Source organism: Rhinopithecus roxellana, chromosome 7, assembly GCF_007565055.1.
Source record: "Rhinopithecus roxellana isolate Shanxi Qingling chromosome 7, ASM756505v1, whole genome shotgun sequence".
In the NCBI taxonomy this organism is placed as follows: domain Eukaryota; kingdom Metazoa; phylum Chordata; class Mammalia; order Primates; family Cercopithecidae; genus Rhinopithecus; species Rhinopithecus roxellana.
This window is the reverse complement of record NC_044555.1, coordinates 75,591,842-75,615,397: the sequence shown is the minus strand read 5'-3', so window position 1 is coordinate 75,615,397 and position 23,556 is coordinate 75,591,842. Positions and strand designations below refer to the sequence as shown.

Genomic DNA, 23,556 nt, shown 5'->3' with positions numbered 1-23,556 from the left:
CCCCTACCCATTAGCAATCACTTCCTTCTCCCAGCCTAGGTAGCCACTAATGTACTTTCCATCCTATGGGTTTGCCTATTCTGGACACTTCATATAAGTGGAATCATGCAGTATGTAGCCTCTTGCATCTGGCTTCTTCCACCAAGCATAATGCTTTCAAGGTTCATCCAGGCTGTGGTGCGTATCAGTGCTTCACCCCTTTTTATTTATTGCTGAATAAGATTCCATTGTGTGGCTGTATCACATTTTGTTTATCCACTCATCAGCTGACCGCCATTTGGGTTGTTTCTACTTTTGGGCTATTATGAATAAGGCTGTTAGGAACATCTGTGTACAAGTCTTTGCATGGACATATGTTTTCATTTCTCTTGGGTATATGCCCAGGAGTGGATTGCTAGGTCAGATGGGAACTCTGTTTAACCTTCTGAGGAGCTGCCAGACTGAAATCACTTTTCTTGAGTAAGCTTTTTATTGAAGTAAACATCTATTCGTAAAATGCAAAAATCATAAATGAACAACTCCACACATTTTCACAAAGGGAACTCACCCATGTATGGAGTGCTCAGATCAAGGGACGAAACATGACCAGCCCCTAGACACCACTTCAAGCCCCCGCTAGTCCCTGACCCACCCCTAAGGGTAACCACTATCCCGACCCTCACACTATAGAATACTGTTGCCTGCTTCTGAACTTTATTTTATTTTATTTATTTTTTTTTGTTGTTGAGACGGAGTCTTGCTCTGTCGCCCAGGCTGGAGCGCAGTGGCCGGATCTCAGCTCACTGCAAGCTCCGCCTCCCGGATTTACGCCATTCTCCTGCCTCAGCCTCCCGAGTAGCTGGGACTACAGGCGCCCGCCACCTCGCCCGGCTAGTTTTTTTTTTTTTTTTTTTTTTTTTTGTATTTTTTAGTAGAGACGGGGTTTCACCATGTTAGCCAGGATGGTCTCGATCTCCTGACCTCGTGATCCGCCCGTCTCAGCCTCCCAAAGTGCTGGGATTACAGGCTTGAGCCACCGCACCCGGCGCTTCTGAACTTTAAAGAAATGAAATCTTTTTATCCAGCTTCTTTCATTCTATATTATGTTGCAAGATCTACCCATGTTGTTCAGTGTAACTATCTGTTCATTGTCTTCGCCCTGTAACAGGGGCCACCAAACTTTTTCTGTTAAGGGCCAGAGAGTAAATATTTGAAGCTTTCGGGGCCATGTAGTCTCTGTCAAGACTACTCACCTCCACCGTTGTCATTGGAAAGCAGCCAGAGACCATAGACACATTAATGCCTGGTGCTATGTTTCAATAAAACTTTATTCACAGACACTGAAATATGAATTCTATATCATCTTCGTGTGTTGCAAAATATTTTTTTGGCTTTTTCTCAACCATATAAAAATGCAAAAACCATTCTTAGCTCATAAGCTGTTCGAAAGCAGGCGGTGAGCTGGAGTTGGCCCACAGGATCACGAACTTGGCCGACTCCTGTTCCACAGTATTTGACTGAGGAATCAGCCCCAATGTAGTTATCCATTCTACTGCGGCTGACACCTGGCTGATTTCCCATTTGGAGCCATTATGCTTCGTGCTGCCATCAGTATTTACACCGCCCAAAAAACAATGTGGTTGAAGCCTTTCCACCTGTTCCCTCTGTCCTCTGCCCGGCAGTGGCCAGGTGCCACAGAACCTGCCAATGTTTATGCCGGTATTCCCCTCCCAAATCAGACCATGTCAGATTATTTGCCAGCTTGCTCTATTACCTAATCCCCAGATGACTTGGACAGATGGAACGGAAAGTCATAACTCAGATTAAAAGATTAAGTCTCCAACCAGCAAGGAAGGCCACCCTAGAGGCGAGTCCCGGCAGGGTCCCCTGCCAGCGTGGGCAGGGTAGAAACTGCTACTAAAACCACCTCTGGCTCCCATGAGCCTCTCCCACAAGCTGTTCCTGCCCCTTGCTCCTTCCTGTTTCCTCATAGTAACTTAACTGATAGGGGTTTGCAAATCTTTCCCAGAAAGGGCCAGATGGGAAATCTTTTCAGCTTTGCGGGCCATATAGTCTCCATTGCGATTACTGGACTGTGCCATTGTAGAGCAGAGCAGCCACAGACAATATGGAAATGAAGGGATGTGGTTGCCAGCCGATAACACTTTATTTACAAAAACAGGAACGGGCTGGATCTGGCCTGCAGGCTGTGCTTTGCCGGCCCCTGCTTTGCACCATGGGTGTTTACTGGGCATCTGCTACCTGCCAGGCTGCTGAGTCACCAGAGCTACCAGCACATTTGCAGCCCTCACCTCCCAACAAAACCCAGCAAATAAATCATTGTGACCCATGGGGACAAGTAAAATATAAAGATAAGTGTACACAGTCATTCCCCTTAGGATTATTTAAGGGAAGGAATGAGTTTCCAGAAACCCAACAATGCAACTAAAGGATGTCACTGTCAACATCTCAACCTTAAAGCTTTGGGAAAATAAAAATGAGTTCCTATTAGACACACACACACACACACACACACACACACACACACACACACACGGGGCGGGGGCAGGGAGAGAGAGAGAGGGGTTTCTGTGAGATCCTACAATCAGAAAAGTTTCTCCAAGTAATTAGTGATCTGAACGCTTCAAGATTCCAGGTGCCTTGGCTCATGAATAAAAATATGATCATACCACAGCACTAACAAAATGTTCAAGATCATCACAATTACCTGTAGTGTTCACATGACACCATGAAAAGCATAGAACACAAGAGAAATTCTAGAACACACAGCCAGAGGAGAAGGCCCAAGAACATCAAGTTCAGAGACAGGCCATGGTCAGATGGCAGCTAAAAATAAACATCTCGAAATCTTCATTTCTTACAGATTTTCCAGGAGCTCCAAGGACTCATCATGAGCAGCCTTTACCGAGTTGCTTTTCTTCCAACCTTGTGGATTACGAGAGGTGCTGGGCTCAGTGGCTGCTGGCTGCTGGCTGCCAGCTCCTTGGTGCTGGGGGCCCCTAGTCTCAGAGGGGATTTCACTGCAGCCCAAGATGACTGCTGGTTCAGCTCCTGCTGGTCCAACAAGCCTGTGTGAGGAATGTTTCCCCCTTTTTCCATCTCCTCCAACCTGTAACTCCTACCTCATCAGAAAGAGAAGGCAGTACAACTCTCCCAAGCCTACCAGTCCTCACCTGCCATCCTCCCCGTGGCCTTCAGACCCTTAGCTGGAGCTCCTACCCAGGTCACCGCAACCTCCTAACTGCCTAGCCCACCGCTCCAGCTCTGCCCAAGTAATGCCAAGGTAATTCCCTCTCTGACCCATAGCCGTTCCTCTGTCACCTTCAATGGCTTCTCATCTACCTACCCTTTGACTCAAGCACTTCCCAAGGTATGCTTGCAATGAGTAACTCTTAAACACAGAATACAGAGCAAAAGAATCCGGATGCATCCAAATACACTGTGTGATCCCGTTTACATCATGTTCAAAAACGGGCAGAAGTAAATTACAAAGCTCAGGAACCAGAATTCATTGGTAAATCTACAAAGAAAAGTAGAAATGTAAACACAATAGAAGTCAGGAGAGTATTTTGAGGGGCAGGGAGGAGAGGGGACTGGGCAGGGGACAAAAGATGACAGCAGCAACAGTCTTTCCTGACTTGAGCAGAGGCATGATGACACGGTGTTCCTTTTACAATTTGTTCAGCTATATGGCAGTGTAGGGCAGCCTGGAGGGTAGGAAGAACTCAAGGGGGTGACAGGAAGGGCTGACAGCAGGGCACAGGGTGGGGGGAATTAGGGAGCAACTGGGCTCCGCAGGTTGCCATGGGTGTCACCAGCCCTGCTGAGCTGCAGTCTGCTCACCTGTAAAATGGGCTAACAAGACCACCCTCCTAGGATGGTCCTGAAGATTGTTTATAAAATGCCTGCCCTGGAACAGGGCCCAGCTGTTCATTGCCACACAACAGATATTTGCTAAATGAACTTGTTATTGGGTGAAAGCTCAGCGGAGGACTTGGGTCCGTAAAGTGGTGCTAGAGTGGTCCAAAGTAGCCATTTGTGCCTCCCTCAGAACTCGCCCAGTCTTCTTCAATTGCTAACAAAGCTGGCCCCTGGTCCCGGGTGTGGAACACAACCCAATCTGGCCAATGACAGTGCTCCAACTACCAGGCACCATGACTGGCTATGGGGATGAGCATGGGACCCATGCAGGGCCGCACAAATGGACAAGGAGGAGAAAGGAAGTCTCTCTTTCCAGGGCAGTGGCTAACTTGGAGCCACCAACCCTACCAAGGGTCTATGGTGGGAGGGAATGAGGCCAGAGGCAGACACCAAAGTGTCCCCTGGAGACCATTCTTCCCCCAGGGAACGCTTGACAATGCCTGGAGACATTCTTGGTTGTCACCTCTGGGGAGGGGGATTGCTATGGCATGAAGTGGGTAGAGGCCAGAGATGCTGCTCAACGTCCTAAATGCACAGGACAGTCCCCACAGAGAAGAATGATCTAGCCCCACATGACCACAGTGGCAGGTTGAGACAGCTAGAGAACAAACAAGCCAGAGACCCAGACAGACGCCTTCCAGTTCCTGAGCTCAGGCTCCCTACATTCCAGCAGATTGCCTGGGTTTCTTTCCCAGCTTACGTCACCTAGACCAGCGCTTCTCATATGACAATGCACATGCGCATCCCCTGGGCTTCTGGTTAAACTGCAGGTGCTGATTCAGCAGGTCTGGGGCAAGGCTGAGGCTCGAATTTCTCACAAGCTCCCGCCCCCGCAGAGGCACTTTGGAGAATGGCGAGGAGGTAACAAAGAAAGAAAAGAGACTGGGCTGACTTCAGAAATCGGGGAGCCAGGAGCAGAGGACAGAGAAAGAGCCACAGAGGGAGGAGATTAAGCAGTCACGTGCCTGGGAGGCTGGGGAAGAAGAATTCCAGAAAGGTACTGCCAGGGAGCCCCACGATTCCCAGCCCAGGGTGCGCAGCAAAACCACGCGGGAGCATTCAGAAAGCCCAAGGAGCAGCACCCGCCCAGAGTCATTAAACCGGGGTCCCTGGGGCAGCGCCCTGGCATCAGCATTTTTAAAAGCTCCCCAGGTGCTGCCAACGTGCGGCCTCGGATGAGATCTGACTCCGGCCTGGAAGAGCCATGCATCCCTTAGGCAGATTCTGATCCTGGAGAGCTGGGGTGTGGCCCAAGACTGCATTTGAGACTCCGAATTTCTAAGGCACTCCCAAGCGATGCCTGAGACCACCACATGAGGCTCTAGGAAGCTTGGTTTCATCTGGCGGCTGGCAGGGTCTTGGAGATGTCTGAGAAGGGAGGGGAAGAGGGCAGTCTTGCAGTTAGTTGCCTTTGAAGAATGTCGCCAGGCTGCAAGGCCTGCATTACCGTGATCATCATCAGACTGTGTCATTTCACTCCTTCCTGCTCCAGCTTCAAAGCTTCCCCACAAGCGCCTCCTCCGGGGGCGGCCAGGCCAGCCAGTCTCCTGCTCCTCAAATAACATAAACATGCTTAAGAAATGCAATCCAACGCAAATAGCCATCTTCAAATTATACAACAGAGCACTGTTCTCTTAATTTACTTGTGTGGAAGGAGGGAAAAAATGTTCTGGCATGAATGTTTGAGGCTATAGCAAACATTTGTTTATCTGCCTATTCACGCTGCTCAGAACTGAAAGATTAGAAATGGAAGTTTAAAATACAGCAAATGTACCAGGATTTTCTGCCCCCACAATGCTCACATACACACACACACACGCACACATACTCTCTCTCTCTCTCTCTCACACACACACACACACACACACACACTTTCCCATTCCTCCAATGAGCAGACACAGGAAGGAGACATCTACCTAAGGAGGTTAGAGGGAAGCCTTAACCTCTTCATTCAGTTACAATAGTGCCACACGCCCCCAGGCATGTGAACTACCCTATACACATGGCTCTGTTGTCCCCATCCAATTTCTAGAATAACTACTGTATCTGATGCTGCCAGCACCCCACTCATATCACTCAAAACCTTCCAGTAAGCTCTAGCTAATTTCTTTTTTTTTTTTTTTTTTTTTTTTTTTTTGAGACAGAGTCTCGCTCTGTCGCCCAGGCTGGAGTGCAGTGGCGCGATCTCGGCTCACTGCAAGCTTCGCCTCCCGGGTTTATGCCATTCTCCTGCCTCAGCCTCCTGAGTAGCTGGGACTACAGGCGCCCGCCACCACGCCCGGCTAGTTTTTTGTGTTTTTAGTAGAGATGGGGTCTCACCGTGGTCTCGATCTCCTGACCTTGTGATCCGCCCGCCTCGGCCTCCCAAAGTGCTGGGATTACAGGCGTGAGCCACTGCGCCCGGCCAGCTCTAGCTAATTTCTAACCATATCGCTTAGTCTGAGGTCACTGTCATTGTTTTGAGACCCACAGAAGGTGGCTCTGCTCACGTGGCATGCCTGAAGTGCATTATTGGGAGTAGGTATTAATCGATGACTCTCAAGAACTGACTCTCGAGGGAAAAGGCTTGGGGGGCAAAGTCTGGAGAAAAGCAGACATCTTCAAATGTTCCACTCCCTTGTCCCTTAAATGAGATTATTTCAAGGCATGTGCTTTGTACCTGTGCAGAAAACACGTAATATAGCAGACCTGAGACTGCTTTCCTTAGGAAGTCCTGTTTGCAAGGTTGGCCCTTGGCTGGCATCTGGGAATTTGTATTTTGGGAGGGTTCCCACCATTCCCAGAGCTGGTAAGAGCGGCTCACTGTGCCTAAATTCTTTGTCCAAATACTGTGATCTATGCTGAATGCCTGCTTTCTCTCTGGGAGTCTGGAATTTTGATGTGTGCTAGACAGAGGATGCCTATTTGAGCAGCCCCCAATAAAAATCTCAGGCGCTGAATCTCTAAGGAGCTTCCCTGGTGGACATTTCACACATGTTGTGTCAACTCACCATGGGCAGGAGTAGGCATGTTCTGTGTGACTCCGCTGAGAGAGGACTCTTGGAGGGACGTGCCTGCTTTTCTCCAGACTTTGCCCCATAAGCCTTTTTCCCTTTGTTGATTTTTCTCTGTGTCCTCTCGCTGTACTAAATCATAGCCATGCATATGACATGTGTCAAGCTTTATGAGCCCTCCTAGGAAATCACCGGACCACCCAGCGGTGATCTTGGGGACCCGTGACACCGCGAGCACCATTTCCTAGAGTTTCCAAGTGTGGAATTAAGCTCCAGTCGTCCATTGGGTGACATTAACAGCCCAACCCTAATGGCTGCCTTCCTTTCCTAGTCTCACTTCCCCACTCCCCTCCCAAGTCAACTTGTACCAGAAACCTCATTTCAGGTTCCACTTCTGCAAGGACCCAAACGAAAGCAGCATCACATGGCATTTTATATTTCTTCAGCCAGTTATGCCCTTGCCTGTGTAAACCCGTGTGAGTGATCTTTAACCCTCCTACACAAATGCGCAAAACCTAGGGCTAGGCAAAGAGTTATTAGAAATAACATCAAAAACTCAATCCATAAAAAACATAAAGTGGTAAGCTGTACTAGTTGGGCAAAATAAAACTTTCCCTTCGTTTAAGAATTCAGGGCTGGCCACGGTGGCTCATGCCTGTAACCCCAGCACTTCGGGAGGCTGAGGTGGGTGGATTACCTATAATCAGGAGTTTGAGACCAGCCTGCCAACATGGTAAAACCCCGTCTCTACTAAAAATACAAAAATTAGCCAGTCATGGTGGTGGGCACCTGTAATCCCAGCAGCTACTCCGGAGGCTGAGGCAAGAGAATCTCTTGAACCCAGGAGGCAGAGGTTGCAGTGAGCCGAGATCGCACCACTGCACTCCAGCCTGGGTGACACAGTGAGACTCTGTCTCAAAAAAAAGAAAAAAAAAAAAATTTTCAGAAAAACTCCCTAATATACTTTACTGATTGCCGACAAAGATCAGTCCCCTAACAAAAGGGTCCAAGCTGTGCTGAGGCTTCTGGCAATTAGGGGACAACATGAGCACTAAAATGGCCTGTCCTAGGCTTCCTGACAGAACCCTGGTGGCTTATCACTGTCTAAACCAATGGTTCTCCAGCTTGAACGTGCATCAGCATTACCAGGGAGGCTGGGGAAACCCAGACTGTCAGGTCCCATTCTCAGAGTTTCAAGAAGTTTCTCTGAAATAAATGTAGATACACTGACCAGAACATTCAATATAGGAAATCTTGTTTACACAAAGATTTAAGCTATTAGACTATATAATCCCATAGATAGAAGAAGCTCAACAAACCCCAAGCACACACAGAAAAAAGAAAACTACACTAAGGCATAGCATAATCGAATTGTTAAACAAGTGAAAAAGAGGATCTCTTAAAAGCAGTGAGAGAAAAGAGACACTTTACATACAAAGAAAGTTATTAGGCTATATAGGGCTATGAGGAGGAAAGAGGTACCAGTCTATCCCATAATAAGAATGAAGCTCGCAAGCGTAATGGCAAGTAAAAGAAAGACACAAAGAAAAGCAGACACAAAGGGATCCGTGATTCCATCCCTATCAAGTTCCAAACAAGCGGAAGGAACCGGTAGTGTTACTCAGGATAGCAGTTACCCTTGGAAGTGGACATGAGGGTGACTTCTGGGAGCTGGTCATGTTCCATTTCTGGATCTGGGCACTGTTACCCAGGTGTGTTCACCTTGTGACAATTCATCAAGCTGCACGCTTACGCTTTATGTACTTTTCTGCACATGGATTTCAATTAAAAGTTGACCAAAGGCAATCCAAACAAGCCATCAGCTGAAATTAAATCTCACTGCTTCACTTTACAAAAGTGAGGTTTCTCATTGGCATGCTTGCAACACTTCTTTGAAGTGCCTGTGAAATACTTTCTCTTTTCAAACACCCATTGCATCCTCTCTTGCAAAAATGACCTCCCACTGAAATAAATGAGGTCAGAAGTCTGAAAGCCCTGACGAAGCAAAGGCGCTGGAGTCGGCAAATCCCCTGTGCAGCGGGCAGAGGGCATGCGCTCCACGCTGCATTACAGGCTGCGCCATGTTTCTCTGGTGCTGGAGGAAAGGAGGCTGCTCGCGTCAAAAATGACCTCCTGCATCTGTGAACGCCGAGAGCCCAAAGTAACGCCTAGCCAAACCCCATTGGCATTTGGGGAATATTTTACTGAAGTCTCCAGGCTATAAAGAGATACACGGGACATACATTTTCATGAAATACAGGCCGTTGCCCATTTACTAAAAATCTATATACCCAAACTCATCCTCAATATGCCCTAACTTTTATCATCAATAGACCTAAACTTTGCATGAAGCTCCTCTCCTCTCCTCTCCTCTCCAACCCAGGAATGAAAGAGAGAGAAAATACCATGAACAACTATGGAACGATCAGAGAAAACTGGAGCTTCAGAAGGGGCAAAACAAAGGCAGCTATGGCCAGAGCCTGGGAAGTTAACCCAAGGAGAGACCAGCACTGGGCCTCCCCTCCAGGAAAGCTTTGGACCCTTACCAGTCATATCAGTTATCTGATGCTGCATCACTAATTACCATTTACACTGACCATTCACACAGTTTCTATGTGTCAGGAAGTGGGGAGCAGTGTGGCTGGGTCTTTCTAGCTCAGCGTCTCTCAGGAGGTTGTGATCAAGATGTCAGGCCGGGTTGCTGTCACCTGAAAGCTGGACGGGGGCTCCCTCACATTGCAACCAACTTGCTCGCCGACATCCCCACAGGATGGCTTGAATGTCCCCATGACATGGCAGTTGGCTTTCTCCAGAGGGGGTGGTCCAAGAGAACCAGGACGGTCTCTAATGACCTAGCTTTGGAAGTCACACACTGTCGCTTCCACGGTATCCTATTGGTGACACAGGTCAGCCCTGAATGGTTCCATATGGGAGGGGACCACACATGAGCGTGAACACCCAGAGGTAGGATGGTCGAGGCCCATCTTGGAGGCTGGCTCCAATACCAAAGCTTTTCACTGCCTTATTCCACCTTGCCTGAAACCCCAGGAATTTCCATTTCATCTGTAATCATTTTGAGTCCTGCTTTTAAAATGCGGACACCTTTAGGATGATGAGGCGGCCAGGACTCATTCCACCCCTTCCAGCTAACCCTCCAAACGCCAGAGGGGAGAAGACAGGAAGGCACTGACAGTGACGGGAGCCAGGTGGTGGCCCCCAGTGAGGGGTGGAGGGCCACACGACCAAGGAGGTTCAAACAGGGGGAAGCTCAGAGCAAAAGGATGCTCAGAAAGAAACTGTGCCTGTTTCAAAATTCTGCCTCAAGCCAGCAGAGACACTTCCTTTTTCCTCCTCCCACTTCCTCCCCGGCCCCGGCCCTGCCCCCAGCACTCTCTGTGTTTCTTCAACCACAGTCTGGCTTCCATAGGACTGGGCAGCTGGTGTGTGACCATGGCAGGGTTCCTATGGACCCAGGGCCATGCAGTCGTTCGTTCCATGTTGAAACCCAGCCCACGTGTTGGAAACAGGATGAGCCCAACCACATGTGGCCTCGGATGACACAATGGCCTCAGTGTTCTCACATCCCCATCTCAGGGGCAGGAGGGCTGGGCCATGAGGTGTTTGTGTTGCTGGTACCAAGAGCCAAGGGTTTGGAATTTCCCCAGAGACTTCTTCCCATAATAATAGTCACAACGCCTTTGTACAGGGCTCAGTGTACCTGGCTTCATTCTAAGCACTACCCCCGTGTATGAAGTACTGCCTCCCTCAGACCCACGTTACAGGTAAGTTACAAAGAAGCAAACTGCGGCACAGAGGTTAAGTCTCACATACAAGTGAGGGGGCAGCTGGATCCAGCCCAGGTCCAGGGGCCTTTCTCCACAACAGCAGGCAGGCCTCTGCCACCTCAGGACCCAGAGCCACGTGCCTCCATGGAGAGGGCACTGGGGGCCACGTTTCTCCTAAACCATGTGAGAATAGCTTGATGAAAGGCCCCTGGGTTGCCCTCTCACACACCCACAAAAAATGCTGCTGCACATGTTTGCTAGGGCTGCCGTAACCAAGTGTCACGGACTGGGTGGCTCAGATAACAGAAGAGGGTTTTCTCCCAGTTCCGGAGGCCAGAAGTCTGAGACGGAGGGATGTACGCTGCTGATGCCTTCATTTCACCCTGATGACCTCTGTAAAGGCCCTATCTCCAAATAAGGTCACATCTTGAAGTACTGAAAGTTAGGACTTCAATCTCTGAATTTGGTGGGGACACAGTTCAAGCCATCACAGCTGCTGAAGACAGTGCAGATGGGAAATCCCTCGCTCTTCTGGCACCTCCACGGCCTGGCCTTCCCTTCACCATTTTCTGACAGGTTTTCTCCACAACAACCTATCTTGTGCTTAGCCAAGGTTCACACCCCCTCCATGGATAAAAAGAAAATTTCAGGAGCCACTCATGACTAGCAAGTGTGTAAAGGCTAAATGCTGGAAGGCACCCAAAACAGCGTTCATGTGCTGTTCCTGGTGTCCTGGGACGCCATAGTGAAGACAGGCAGGCCACTCTGACCAACACAGGGGCTGACATTTGAGCCAATTCCCATGTTTGGGGTAAAAGGGGAGCTGGTGCATGGCGTGACTAAGCTAAGAGGAACAATCTCCCAGCTGTCATGGTGGCGGTTGGGCCTCCTATCTGCTAACCACAAAGGCCTCTTCACCCAACCAGCGCCTCCAAGGGTTAGAGTGGAGGGCGAAAAATAACTTTCACATTTAGCCAAATCAACCCAGAAGGGAAGCAAAGAGCCAAGAGGTAGGAAGACACAGTCAGGCCATCAGGAAGCATCGCAAAACTGCAGGCAAGGCCCAGTGGGGCAGCAGCCACAGAGAGGAGCCATAGGCCCAGCACCCAGGGCCAGGAGCAGCCTCCCCGACAAGGAAACACGGTGTCAGGGTGGCTCTTACATCAGCAAACCCCAGACCCATCCTGGGTGCCCCAACTGCCGCAGATGGGAAGAGCGGAAAACTATCCTCAGGGGGAATGCCTACCTGCAGCCTCTCCTTCGTGACCCTGCTGTTCCCATGTGTCGTCCTCAGGGCAGGTCAAGGGCCTGACCCCAGCCTTCCAGGACTCTCCTCTTCTGCAGCTTCAAGAGGGTTTCAAGTCCCTTCTGTGAGGAAGGCTCCGGCCTCACATCTACCTTCAACCCAGGCAACAGCAGGCTCTCTGTTGAATACGAGGAGGCTGAGTGCTCAGGGCTGAGGGAACAGCCAGTGCAAAGGCCCTGGGGCAGGGCAGGACCCTCTCAAGAACAGTGTGAAGATGGCAAGCCAGCAGGCAGGGGCTTCTGTGAACCCCCGACTGCAGGTCACTGCATCCCACACGAGTGCACGCAACAGGCAGTGCAGAGCAATGAGGGCCACTTGGAGAAGGCAACAAGGGAACAGGTGTGGGGTTTGACCCTCCAGCCACCGAGAACAGCCAATTTAGAGACTCAGTGGCAAGAACAAATGTGCTGGGCCCGAGGACAGCAAGCAAGCTGTGTAGCCAGAATCACCGGAGCCACCGGTGGCCTGACAGCTCGGGAGACTTCAGCCACAAGAAGCTGGAAAGAGAGCTTTTCAGGTGTCATGTGGGAATGTGCATGGCCATTTCCTCTGCTGTCCCTGGGAGCCACCGCCCATCAAAGGTGATGATGCGACTGAGCTGGGTGCATGAGGACACGTGTGCAGCCTCCACGTCCTGCCCTGTAGTTACATGCTACCATGTGACCCTCCTACGCCAGGCTTCTTTGATCACCAAGGGCCCACTCTGGCACCTACGACAACATTGCTGCTAAAGAGGTTAGCTGCTCAGTCCAACTCACCTGGTCACCCTGGCCACTCCCCATCTGGCCTCCATTCTCACCTCCTAGCCTCCTTGCTGGCCGCCCTGCTTTCTCTCTCACCCACCTCTGACACTGCTCCTGACAGCAGCCAGTCCTTTTAACCCAGTCTCAACATGTCACTTCCCAAAACAGGAGCATCCAGTGGCTTTCCATTACACTGAGGACAATCCAGGGTTGACACCACGACTGCCAGTTCCAGGATGGCCTGCCCCCTGCGACCCTCTGAGTACCTTTCCCCATCCCTGCTCTCTGGGTCGCTCTTCTTTGCACATGCTGATTTCCCTGCTATCTGCAAACGCTTCCTGTCCTGCCCTGCCTCAGGGCCTTTGCACTGGCTGTTCCCTCAGCCCTGAGCACTCAGCCCACCATGTTCAAGAGGCTCTCTCTCCATTCGGATCTCTGCTTAAGTGCGACCCCCTCAGAGAGGCCTTCGTGCCCTCCTTAACCAGCGTTTGGAGTCCATTGCTGTGCATCCTTTGCTGTCCATCCTTTCAGTCAACACACAGCCTGTCCAACAGCTATTTCCTCTTCCCTCAGCTCGAATCAGTCCCGTGAGGGTGGGAACCTTGTCCATTTGGTCCCACCATGTATCCCACTGCCTAGACTTGTAGGACTCAACTGGGGGCAATACTGTCTGTCCCACAGCAGACATCTGGCAACGTCTAGAGACATTTTTGGTTATTACAACTGGGAGAGGGGGTGCTACTGGCATCTAGTGGATGGTGGCCAGGGATGCTGCTCAACACCCTACATTGCCCAGAATAGCCCTCCATAAAATTGAATCATCTGGACCCTAACGTCCATAGTGTCAAGGTTGAGAAACCCTGGCCTAGACGCACAGACCCAAGGAATATTTGCTGAATGAAGAAGTAATCAAGGGGCTGGGAGCGGTGGCTCAAGCCTATAATCCCAGCACTTTGGGAGGCCAAGGCGGGCAGATCACCTGAGGTCAGGAGTTCGAGACCAGCCTGGATAACATGGTGAAACCCGTCTCTACTAAAAATACAAAAATTAGCCAGGCGTGGTGGTGCGTGCCTGTAATCCCAGCTACAGGGAGGCTGAGGCAAGAGCATCACTTGAACCTGGGAAGTGGAGGTTGCAGTGAGCCGAGATCGAGCCACTGCACTCCAGCCTGGGTGACAAAGAGAGATTCCATCTCAAAAAAAAAAAAAAAAAGAAAAGAAATGGAAGTCATTTTAAAAAAATACTTATCACAATCAAAAAACAAAAAACAAAAAAAACAAAAAAAACCATTCCTGCACATAAAAAAGCCACCCACTGAAAATGTGGTTAAACAACGGTCTTGTTACCAAGAGAAAGTGTGTATAGGGGAAGGGATAGGAGGGGGGACTGTTCCCACACACCTCTTCCCCCAGGTTGGTAGAATAGATGCGTCATCACACTAAACCCCTTTAGTCTGCTACTGCAAGGCTGACAGGTGGAGAGGAGGCAGATAAGGTGAGGACTTCTGGGGCAAAGTGCCTGTGAGCTCTGGCCCATGTGATGGCGGCACTTGGAGCACAGGTTAAGCCCTGGGCTTCACCCCCAGACCTATTCAATCAGAATCCCCAACGTGTCTAAGGGTCTACATTTCTTTTCTTTTTTCTTAACTTTTTATTATGAACATTTTCAATTACACAGAACATCATCCAGAATGAATAACACCAATCAGACTGAACAGTTGTTCACATCTGGCTCTATCTGCTTTATCTCTTTCTCTCTCTTCATTTAACTGAACCATTTATAAGTCAATTATTGATCTTGAAGCCTGGTTTTCAAAGTGTGGTCTGGGGACTCCTTGGGCTCCCCAAGACCCTTTAAGGGACTCCATGATGTCAAAAACATTTCCCAATATTCTGACATTGTCATTTGCCTTTTTCTGAGTTCATTCTCTCATGAGCATACAATGGAATTTTCCAGAGGCTACATGACATGCGATATTGAAACAGATTGAATGTAGAACCAAGTATGAGAATTCATCTGTCTCCTATTAAGTCATACATTAAAGAGATCTCAAAAAAAAATTAAAAAAAGAAAAAAAGTAAATTATTGCCACCATGACACTTTATCTCTAAACACTTTAGTAGACATCTCTAAAAAATAATACTTTTCTACATAAACACATGTATTAGCTATCTATTGCTGCCTAACAAATTACCCCAAAGCATAGCAGCAGGACACAAACATGTCTCATGTCACTGTTTCTGTGTCAAGAACCCTGGAGTGGCTTAGCTGGTGCCTCAGCTCAAGGTGTCTCAAAGGGCTGCAAGCATCTCAAGACTCAACTGGGGCTGGGTGTAGTAGCTCATGCCTGTAATCCCAGCACTTTGGGAGGCCAAGGCAGGCAGATCACCTGAGGTCAGGAGTTCAAGACCAGATCCAACATGGCAAAATCCCATCTCTACTAAAAACACAAAAATTAGCCAGCCATGGTGGTGTGTCCCTGCATTCCTAGCTACTGGGGAGACTGAGGCATGACAATCGCTCCAACCCAAGAGGCAGAGGTTGCAGTGAGGCGAGATCACCACCACTGCACTGCAGCTTGGGCAACAGACCGAGATTCTGTCTCAAAAAAAAACAAAAAAAGACTCAGCTGGGCCTGAAGGGTCTGCCTCCAAGCCCACTCACACCCTCACACCATCAGCAGGCCTCAGTTCTTCTCGGGCTGTTGGAATGGACCTCAGGTCCTCACCACGGCAAATGGACCCTTCTGTAGGGCTGATCACGACATGGCAGCTTCAGTGTAAGCAACCCAAGAGAGAAAATACATCCCAGGTGGAAGCTCCTTTACACCCTCATGGTGGAAATGCCACCACCCCCCCCCGCCCCCTGCTAGACATACTCATTGGAAGTTCATTACTTGGTCCAGCTCAAACCTCAGGGGAGAGGGTGATGCCAAGTTGCAGCTGCCAGGGGCGGGGATCACTGCGTCTGTCTGAGGGGCTGCCAACCACATCACAGACTGTCACATCTAATCAAAGCAGCAGCAGTCTCCTAGTGTCACCTAATAGCCAGTCACATCAAAGCGTCCCCAAAATGCCTGTTACACGTCCCCAAAATGCCTGTTACACGTTTGTTCGGGCCGAATCCAATCGAGGGCCACAGTGATATTTGGCTATTCCGTCTCCTAAGTCTCATTTGATGGAGAATACCCCATCTCCCTTTTCAAAATTTTCTTTCATGATATTGCCTTGTTGAAGAGCCAAGGCCAGATGGCTCACACAGAGCACCAAGCCCACCAGAGGCACACAGGAGCGTGACAGGCCTGCCCTGGGATGACCGTGGACTGAAGCCTGTGAGGACAGTGGCATGGGGAGTGGATGGAGCCAGCTGCTCTCACCCCAGCCCTCTGCACAGTGGGTCTTCCTCACCGAAGGCCAACCTCCCCGACCAGGGCTTTTCTACCTCCCCCAGGAGACCATTTTCATGGTGCCAGGAAAGAAGAGACAGAGAGAGAGAGAGCAAGCTGATGGCAAGGGAACGCAGGGGAGGGACACATCAAAGTCCCAAGCCTGGGGCACAAGGAAATGTTTTCTGGCCATTCTAAGCCCCGCCCCCCTGCCACACACACACACACACACACACACACACACACACACACACACACAGAGTAAACATGTCCCCGCCTTCCTACGCTGTTGCCATCCCTGCTTCCTGTCTCTCGGGAGTTTCCCAGTCTGCAGACCCTCTCGCTTCCGTCCGTCCCTCCCCAACAGCCAAGGAAGCAGAGTCAGCAAGTACAGCTGGCCCCACTTTACAGATCCAACAGCAGCTCTGTGAGGTGAAGTGATGCAGCCATGGTCACCCTCCTAAGTGTCAAAGCCAGATCTTTAGATGCAAGTCCTGGACTGAAGCTTAAAGCATGCGACCATGTCTGCCCTAAGCGAGTGTCCGTGTCGCTGGTGGTGCAGGCAGTTTGTGTTTGCCTCCTCCTAGCTGCATAGACATTACCAACCCTCTCATCCTCACCACATCCCGCACCAGCACCAGACGTCGTGTCGTTTCTTCCTCACAACACCTCCGAGTGGACACTGTTATTCTCATTTTTGCAGACAAGGAAATGGACTCCCAGCTGTTAGGTCTAACCCAGGGTTAGAGTGAGTATGTCCAGGGACGTGCCCCAGGTCTGCTGAGCACGAAGCCCCGGCAGGTTTCAACACACATTCATCTAGTGCTCTGATTTTTGCTGTTTCCCTAACACTCTCCTTTCCGCCAAGCTAGCCTCCCAGCTACAAATGGCATACAAACAGCTCCTCCCCTTTTCACAGAAGCTATTTCTGGAAATTCACAACATAAAAACGCCTTCACATTGTGTTTTCCAATATATACGATATTAAGAAAGGGAATCAGATTTCTGATCAAGGGCTTGGCATCAAACCAATCATAAGAAAATGAATTATTGGAGCCCAAAGAACATTTTGAGATCATCCCAATGAGTGGTTCTCAACAGGGGGCAAGGGAGCCCTCAGGGGACATTTGGCAATGTCTGGCAACATTTTTGATTGTCACAACTGGGGGCTGAGGGAGGAGGTGCTAGTAGCATCCAGTAGGTGGAGGTCAGAGATTCTGCTAAACATCCTACAATGCACAGGACAGCATCACCACAAGGAGTTATCTGGCCCCAAATGCCAGTAGTGCCAAGGTTGAGACACCCTGACCTAAATCCCTTTGTTACTTTGAGGACAAGATAGCCGAGACCCAAATACACAAAATGACATGTCCAAGCCTGCACAGTCACAATGCCAAAAGTGGAATCTAGGTCTCTATTAGATCCACCTCTATCATCTGCTTTGCTCTATCTAGGGTTGAGCTGGGGGAGAAGAGAGGGCAGGAACCCAGGGATCTTAATTTGTGTAACCAAACTGAACCAAAGGAAGAAAATGGCAACAAACAAGTTACTAAATTACTGCAGCAACACATCTGGGTGTCCCAAATTCTGAAAGAAATGCCTCCTTCAATTATTGATGGAAATAGCATTGCTTTACAGGCCCCCCAACGTTGCTGGTTGGTCAAATCATTCATGATGTGAGTTCCAATACAGTTTAGTGACAACAAACCTTCCAGAAGGGTCAGGTTTTAGAGGGGGAAAAAAATGCCACATTCTCCCCCAGGGTGCCCACACACACACGTCCTGCTATAGTTTCTTCCTGACCCCGAGAAAGGAATGTAAACGCTCTAGAAAGAGTCCATTAAAATCCCCCACCCACTGTCATGCTAGAACTGAAGTCACCTGACCCCCCTCCATCTGTCGCTGAGTCATCAAGCCCCTCCATTCAGTAAGCGAATTATCAGCGAGAGAATTAAAAAGAACTCGGGGAATTGTTAGGTTTTGGTGTTATCTCCACCCCCACTCTCTGCTTAAGATCATTTGATTCTTAGAGATGTAGCTGTCTCTTACACTCACATGTTATCTTTGGAAGCTGCAATTTATTTTTATTTTATTGGATACTGTTCTTTTTTAATCTACTTAAAACACCTGGAAGGAAAAAAAAAAAATACATTTCTGACGTATGCCCTGTAAATGCTGGAACCTTGCAAAATAATGCAAAGCAATTTAGATTGAACATCTGGCTCTTAAATTGCTAACCAAGAAGTTTCCATTCCCCAGCCCGCTTTTGCTTTGAAAGAAATGAGGCTAATTACTGAGGACAAAGGCCTGTAATTAGTAAACATGTCATTATTTAAGAAGCAGAATGACACTAGGCAAACACTTGATAGTTACCTCTTAAAAGCCCCTCTCTCTACTTAGAATGCATGCAGTGTGGTCACTTCAGATTTTGTTCCCCGCCAGAAGGGTTTTTTCCCCTCCCCCTGTCTTTCTGTCTGGCCCCTGCCCACTTTCTCCGGGCGGACGTGCCAAGACACAATTCACGCGTGGGCCTGCCACGGGCCATCCCCCGCCGGGTGCATGCAGCTGCAGCAGGCAGCTGTGGGCAGCAGGCGCCGCAGCAGCTAGAGGCCCCACTTTGGGTTTCTGGGGGCGCAGCCGGGCTGCAGGCCCGCAGGCCGGGCTCCACCTGAAGCGACCGCGCTGCCGGGGGCGCCGGGGAGGGCATCCAGGCGCCGCGCGCCCCTTACCTGCAGTGCCGCATCGCACCCGCGGCCGCCCACCTGGACAGCATCCTCGAGCATCCTTTCTTCAGCGCGACGGCTGCGAGCGCCGTGACATCACCAGGAGGCGGGCCCCACGCTGCCACGTGACGCCTTCCGGGCGAGGCAGGGCGGTGTGCGCGGGGTGGGGGAAAGACCCTGGAAGTCACGGGAGGTGAGGGGTGATGGCCAGAAACCCTCGCGCTGGCCGCCCCTCAGGCCGTTTCGCTTGATGTGTGCAGCTTGCCTGACCTTTCGCGAAGAATTATGAAAAACAACACACAGGAGGAGAAATCCAAATTATCACAGGCTCCAAGCGTGTAATAGGATTTCGAAAGAATTAGCAATAAGGGGATTACAGTGAAAGGAAATACAATTTCATGTTTTATTTTAAAACTAGTATTTATCAAATGCAGTGGAGAAATAAACATTTTGTGCAAATCATAATGACACAAAATATAGCATGGACATACTTTGTATAGAGTTTCTGTGTTTCAAGTCGTATATCGACTATTATACCAAACACTTTAGTTCAAAGCAATTCATTATGGAACATTATACTAATTGCACGGATGAATAATGCTTTGATTAGTCTGAATAGCTGCATTCCAATATTAATTTGTATTTGCCAAAGGAAAAAAATGGTGACACCACGTATTTCTACTTACTTAAATATGTGATGATTTAAAATAAAGCACTATTACGTGAGCATGGCTGTATTTGTGTCTCTGTTTTCTTACATCTTCTGGCAAGGCATTTAATCTCTCAGACTTGAGTTAATTCACAATAACTCATTATTTCACATTTTCTAATTTTTATCACATTCTGAAGAAGTGAGTCATTTTACTATCACAGAAAATATGTACAATGTCAACATTTCTCATTCACAACTGAAACAGCCTTGCCTAGAAAGACTTTAGAAAATTACAACTGTGATAATTTTGTAAATTTGAAATAGCATATTTCAAACTTAAGCAGTGCACATATAAACTTTTATTTTGCCAAAATACACAAGCATTTTTGAAATGTAAAAGGACAAAAGCAAAGACTGCTTTTATTTGTATTCCAATTGCAAATAGATTCATTTACTTTCACTTGAGTTAAAAATCACAATTATAACATTCCCTTTGCTCACAGCCCTGAAAGAGACATGAAATAGATTGTTTTACAAGCAGGTTAGAGTTAAGTTTACTTGCAATTTATTCCAGCAGCTTTCGTGTCCTTCTATATTTAACCCTGGCCCTTATACCATCATTCCCTCCAAATTAACCAAATTTCTGTTCAGAAGGTTAATCTCTAATTTGGAGATAAATACAGCCCTTGACTCTCACAGCGATCAATTATTTTCAACACCAGATTTTAAAAATCAACAAAGTCGCAGTGTAGTTTACTAGGTCACTCCTCTCAAATTTGTTTTCCTGAGTGATATAAGCAGCTTACCTTCCACTTTCAGATTCTGAGATATAAAGTTAAAACGCTACCGAAATCTCCTGCTCCTTTGGGTTGAGGGTCTAATGGAGGCAGAAACTGACAAGCTCATTTTCCTGCCAGAGGCAAATGTCGATTTCAGCCCAGAGGGCCCCGGAGGCCGGCTGGGAGCATCACGTGCTCGGCCCAGCCACTCAGCCCTGCCCAGCCAGCCTGGTCACCTCTTGGCTCCGGAGCCCCGCCGTGCCAGTGTCATTCGCCTCCTACCCCCGGGGCATTCGTGTCCAGAGAAAACCCGGCGTCCGGGAGACAGGACGCCCCACCCTCAGGGGCTGGGCTGCACGGAATTCTGTGGCCGGAGTTTCCAGAATCAATGGGAGGTGGTGGGTATATAAAATGCCCTGCAGCCTTAAGAGGATGGTAGCACGGTGCAGACAGCCTTGCTCTGTGTTCCGGCTTGGCTGAAATGACGAAATACAGGCAACCTTCTTCATCCTGGAGCAGTTTCTTTGCAGTAGGTTAGTTTCACCTTCTCTTTTTTACAATTGATTGCTCAATTGTAAAAAACATTACAGCAAACCGGCAATTCAGACAAGGCCCATAACTGGGCCAAGCAATTCTCAACAGAATGAGAGAGCTCTCTGAACACCCTCCACCCTCGCCTGTCAAATTGTCATTTTAGCCAAGAATTAGAAAACAAAACCAAAAAAAGCAAAAACCAATACCACCCATGGGAATGTAAATTGAGCAGTCTTCTGGTGGTCTGTTTAGCATTTTTTCCTACCCAATGCCTTACAAATACACAGTTTCACCAATTACTCCGGGTCCCACAGCTGTTGGTATCATGTGCTCCAGCAACTTGATGTCCAAGAATTTGTCCTGGGGGGTGGGGAGTGGGGGTTGGAAGGGAAGAATGATGTGCAAACCCCTGACTGGGGAAAGTTTGCTGCAATATTATTTATGATCTCAAAGCACTGGTAGCAAGTTAAATCTCCAAAAACAGGGGATGTTTTAAATTATAAGACATCTGTGCAGGGGAAGAATTAAAACCAATATGATGGTACACACGGATGTAAAAAGACATTGGCAGTGGATTAAATGAAAAAAAATGCAAGCTTCAAAGCATTATGTGCTGAGTGATCCATTGTTTCTATGTAGGCATAGTATAGTTATATCTACACACATACCTTTACGAACATAGAAAAAATTATTCGGAAATGAATTCACTAAAGTATCAAACATGGTATCTCACTGGTTAGTGGGATGAGGGTGTTTTAAATTTTTCTTCCTTTAAGCTTAGTGACATTGTCTAATTTTTCCACAGTGAATATGTATTGCTTTTACAGCAAGAAAAAAAATGTTTTCTTAAAAGCACCATATAGACATGATTATGGAATAAACAGTTTTGGCTAATTTTTTAATGCAGATTTCATTACTTGAAGATTCTGAACTCTTAACCACAAAGCCCTGAGGGAACAATTCCTAGCCATCCTAGATTATTCTGCTCATGAAGATCTTTAGAAAAGAAAGTGCCATTCAGGGCCTGTTATTAATATTTAATCACCTGTATGTCGTTTTAATTTCTCTTCCATTTAAACCTACTTCTTATTTTGCCCTGTGTGGAGATAGAAAGCTGGTTATTACCATCCTTCATGAAAAGATTCTTTCAATAGTTACAGAATAATAACCTTTGAGTTTTTTGTTTGTTCATTCGAGACAGGGTCTCGCTCTGTCTGCCAGGCTGGAGTGCAGCGGCACGATCATGGCTCACTGCAACCTCAAATTCCTGGGCTCAAGCAATCCTCCTGCCTCAGTCTCCCAAGTAATTGGGACTACGGGTTCTTTCCATTGCCTTCACAGATTTCTCTTTCCTGTCCCTTTGAATCTTCTACATTTTTTCTCTTATCTGCCAGTTTTCTACAGATGTCACACAAGGTTTAAAACAATGGTTCTTAATGGGGGGTGATGTTGCTCCCTTTCCCCCAGGGGACATTCTTGGCAGCCACAACTGGAGTGGGAAGAGCCTTATGCTCCTGGCATTGAGTGGGTAGAGGCCAGGGCTGCTGCTGAACATCCTACAGCGCACAGGACAGCTCCCTCCCTACTCTCACCTCCTGGGACGGTGAACATTTTGGCCCAAAATATCAATACAATAGTGCTGAAGTCGAGAAACCCTGGTTTAGAATTACTGATGGAGTATAATTTGATGCCCAAGATGTTCCATTTCCCAGCCATTTTCAAGAGTTCCCCATTGTATGATGTGCTGGAAGCTCTGCTTCATTATCAATCCGTTAAAGGTAGTACTCCCGGCATGTGGGGCGTGGCGTTGCCCATCTGTGTGTACACCAAAAACCACCTCTGAAAAGAGACAGCAGGAACTGCTAAGGGTGTTATCTCTAGTGAGGAAAACTGTGTGGCTGGACACAGAGGTGGATGGGAACTTTTCATAGATTTGGATGCACTGTATATTTTTAAAACAGACATTTTCCCACCATTAAATTATTAAAGCTCACTATTCAATTATTCTATAAATGGTGGGTTTTACAAAAGCTAGAGGTAAGGACCCTATTGTCTCTTTGTGTCCAAGCCCCCATATATATATATGTGTGTGTGTGCGTATTATATGTTATATATATATATATATATATATATATATATATATTTCTTTTTTTTTTTTTTTTTTTTTTTGAAACAGTCTTGCTTCGTCGCCCAGCCTACAGTGGCACAATCTCAGCTCACTACAACCTCTGCCTCCTGGGTTCAAGCAATTCTTGTGCCTCAGTCTCCTGAGTAGCTGGGATTACAGGCACCCACCACCAGGCCTGGCTAATTTTTGTATTTTTAGTAGAGATGGGGTTTCACTATGTTGCCCAGGATGGTCTCAAACTCCTGATATCAACTGATCCGCCCGCCTCAGCACATGCACCGTGTAGAAAGCGCCTTCCTTTGCAGCATGTCATCTGATTCTCGCGGCAGCTGGTTAACAGGAGTAGGGCACATCTACTGCTGTACACCCATTTTGCAGACAGGCTCAGAGACAGCCCTGACATCAGCCTCCTGTTCTAATGGAGGCTGGAGCACCCTGGGGTTAGACTGGGTCTTCTCTGGCCGGGACCCCAGCTTCTTCCCCAGGCGCCTCTGACCATCCCCTCCACCTTTCTTGGAGCCACAGCTCCCTGGGACCCTCTGGACAGCACTCACCAGCTTAGACCCAAATCATTTACTCGCATTAACCCCTGAGCTCCTGGAGGGAC

General features: G+C 48.3%; 1 protein-coding gene across 2 annotated transcripts in view; it reads right to left on the bottom strand.

Annotated features, from left to right (window-relative positions):
* CLCN4 (chloride voltage-gated channel 4) overlaps positions 1–20,751 on the bottom strand; it is an 80,559-nt gene extending 59,808 nt beyond the window's left edge. The window contains exons 1-2 of one of the 2 annotated variants that reach the window (XM_010352866.2): positions 20,315–20,751; positions 18,863–19,126 (exon numbers count right to left, since the gene is read on the bottom strand). Coding sequence is in view for 1 of the 2 variants with exons in the window: in XM_030934159.1 (XP_030790019.1) it covers positions 2,862–2,892 (31 nt within the window). In the remaining variant the exon portion in view is untranslated. Of the gene's footprint in view, positions 1–2,861; positions 3,052–3,346; positions 3,363–18,862; positions 19,127–20,314 lie in introns of those variants that run through there. The other variant, XM_030934159.1, reaches the window with a different exon arrangement.
* Positions 20,752–23,556: the final 2,805 nt, after the last annotated feature.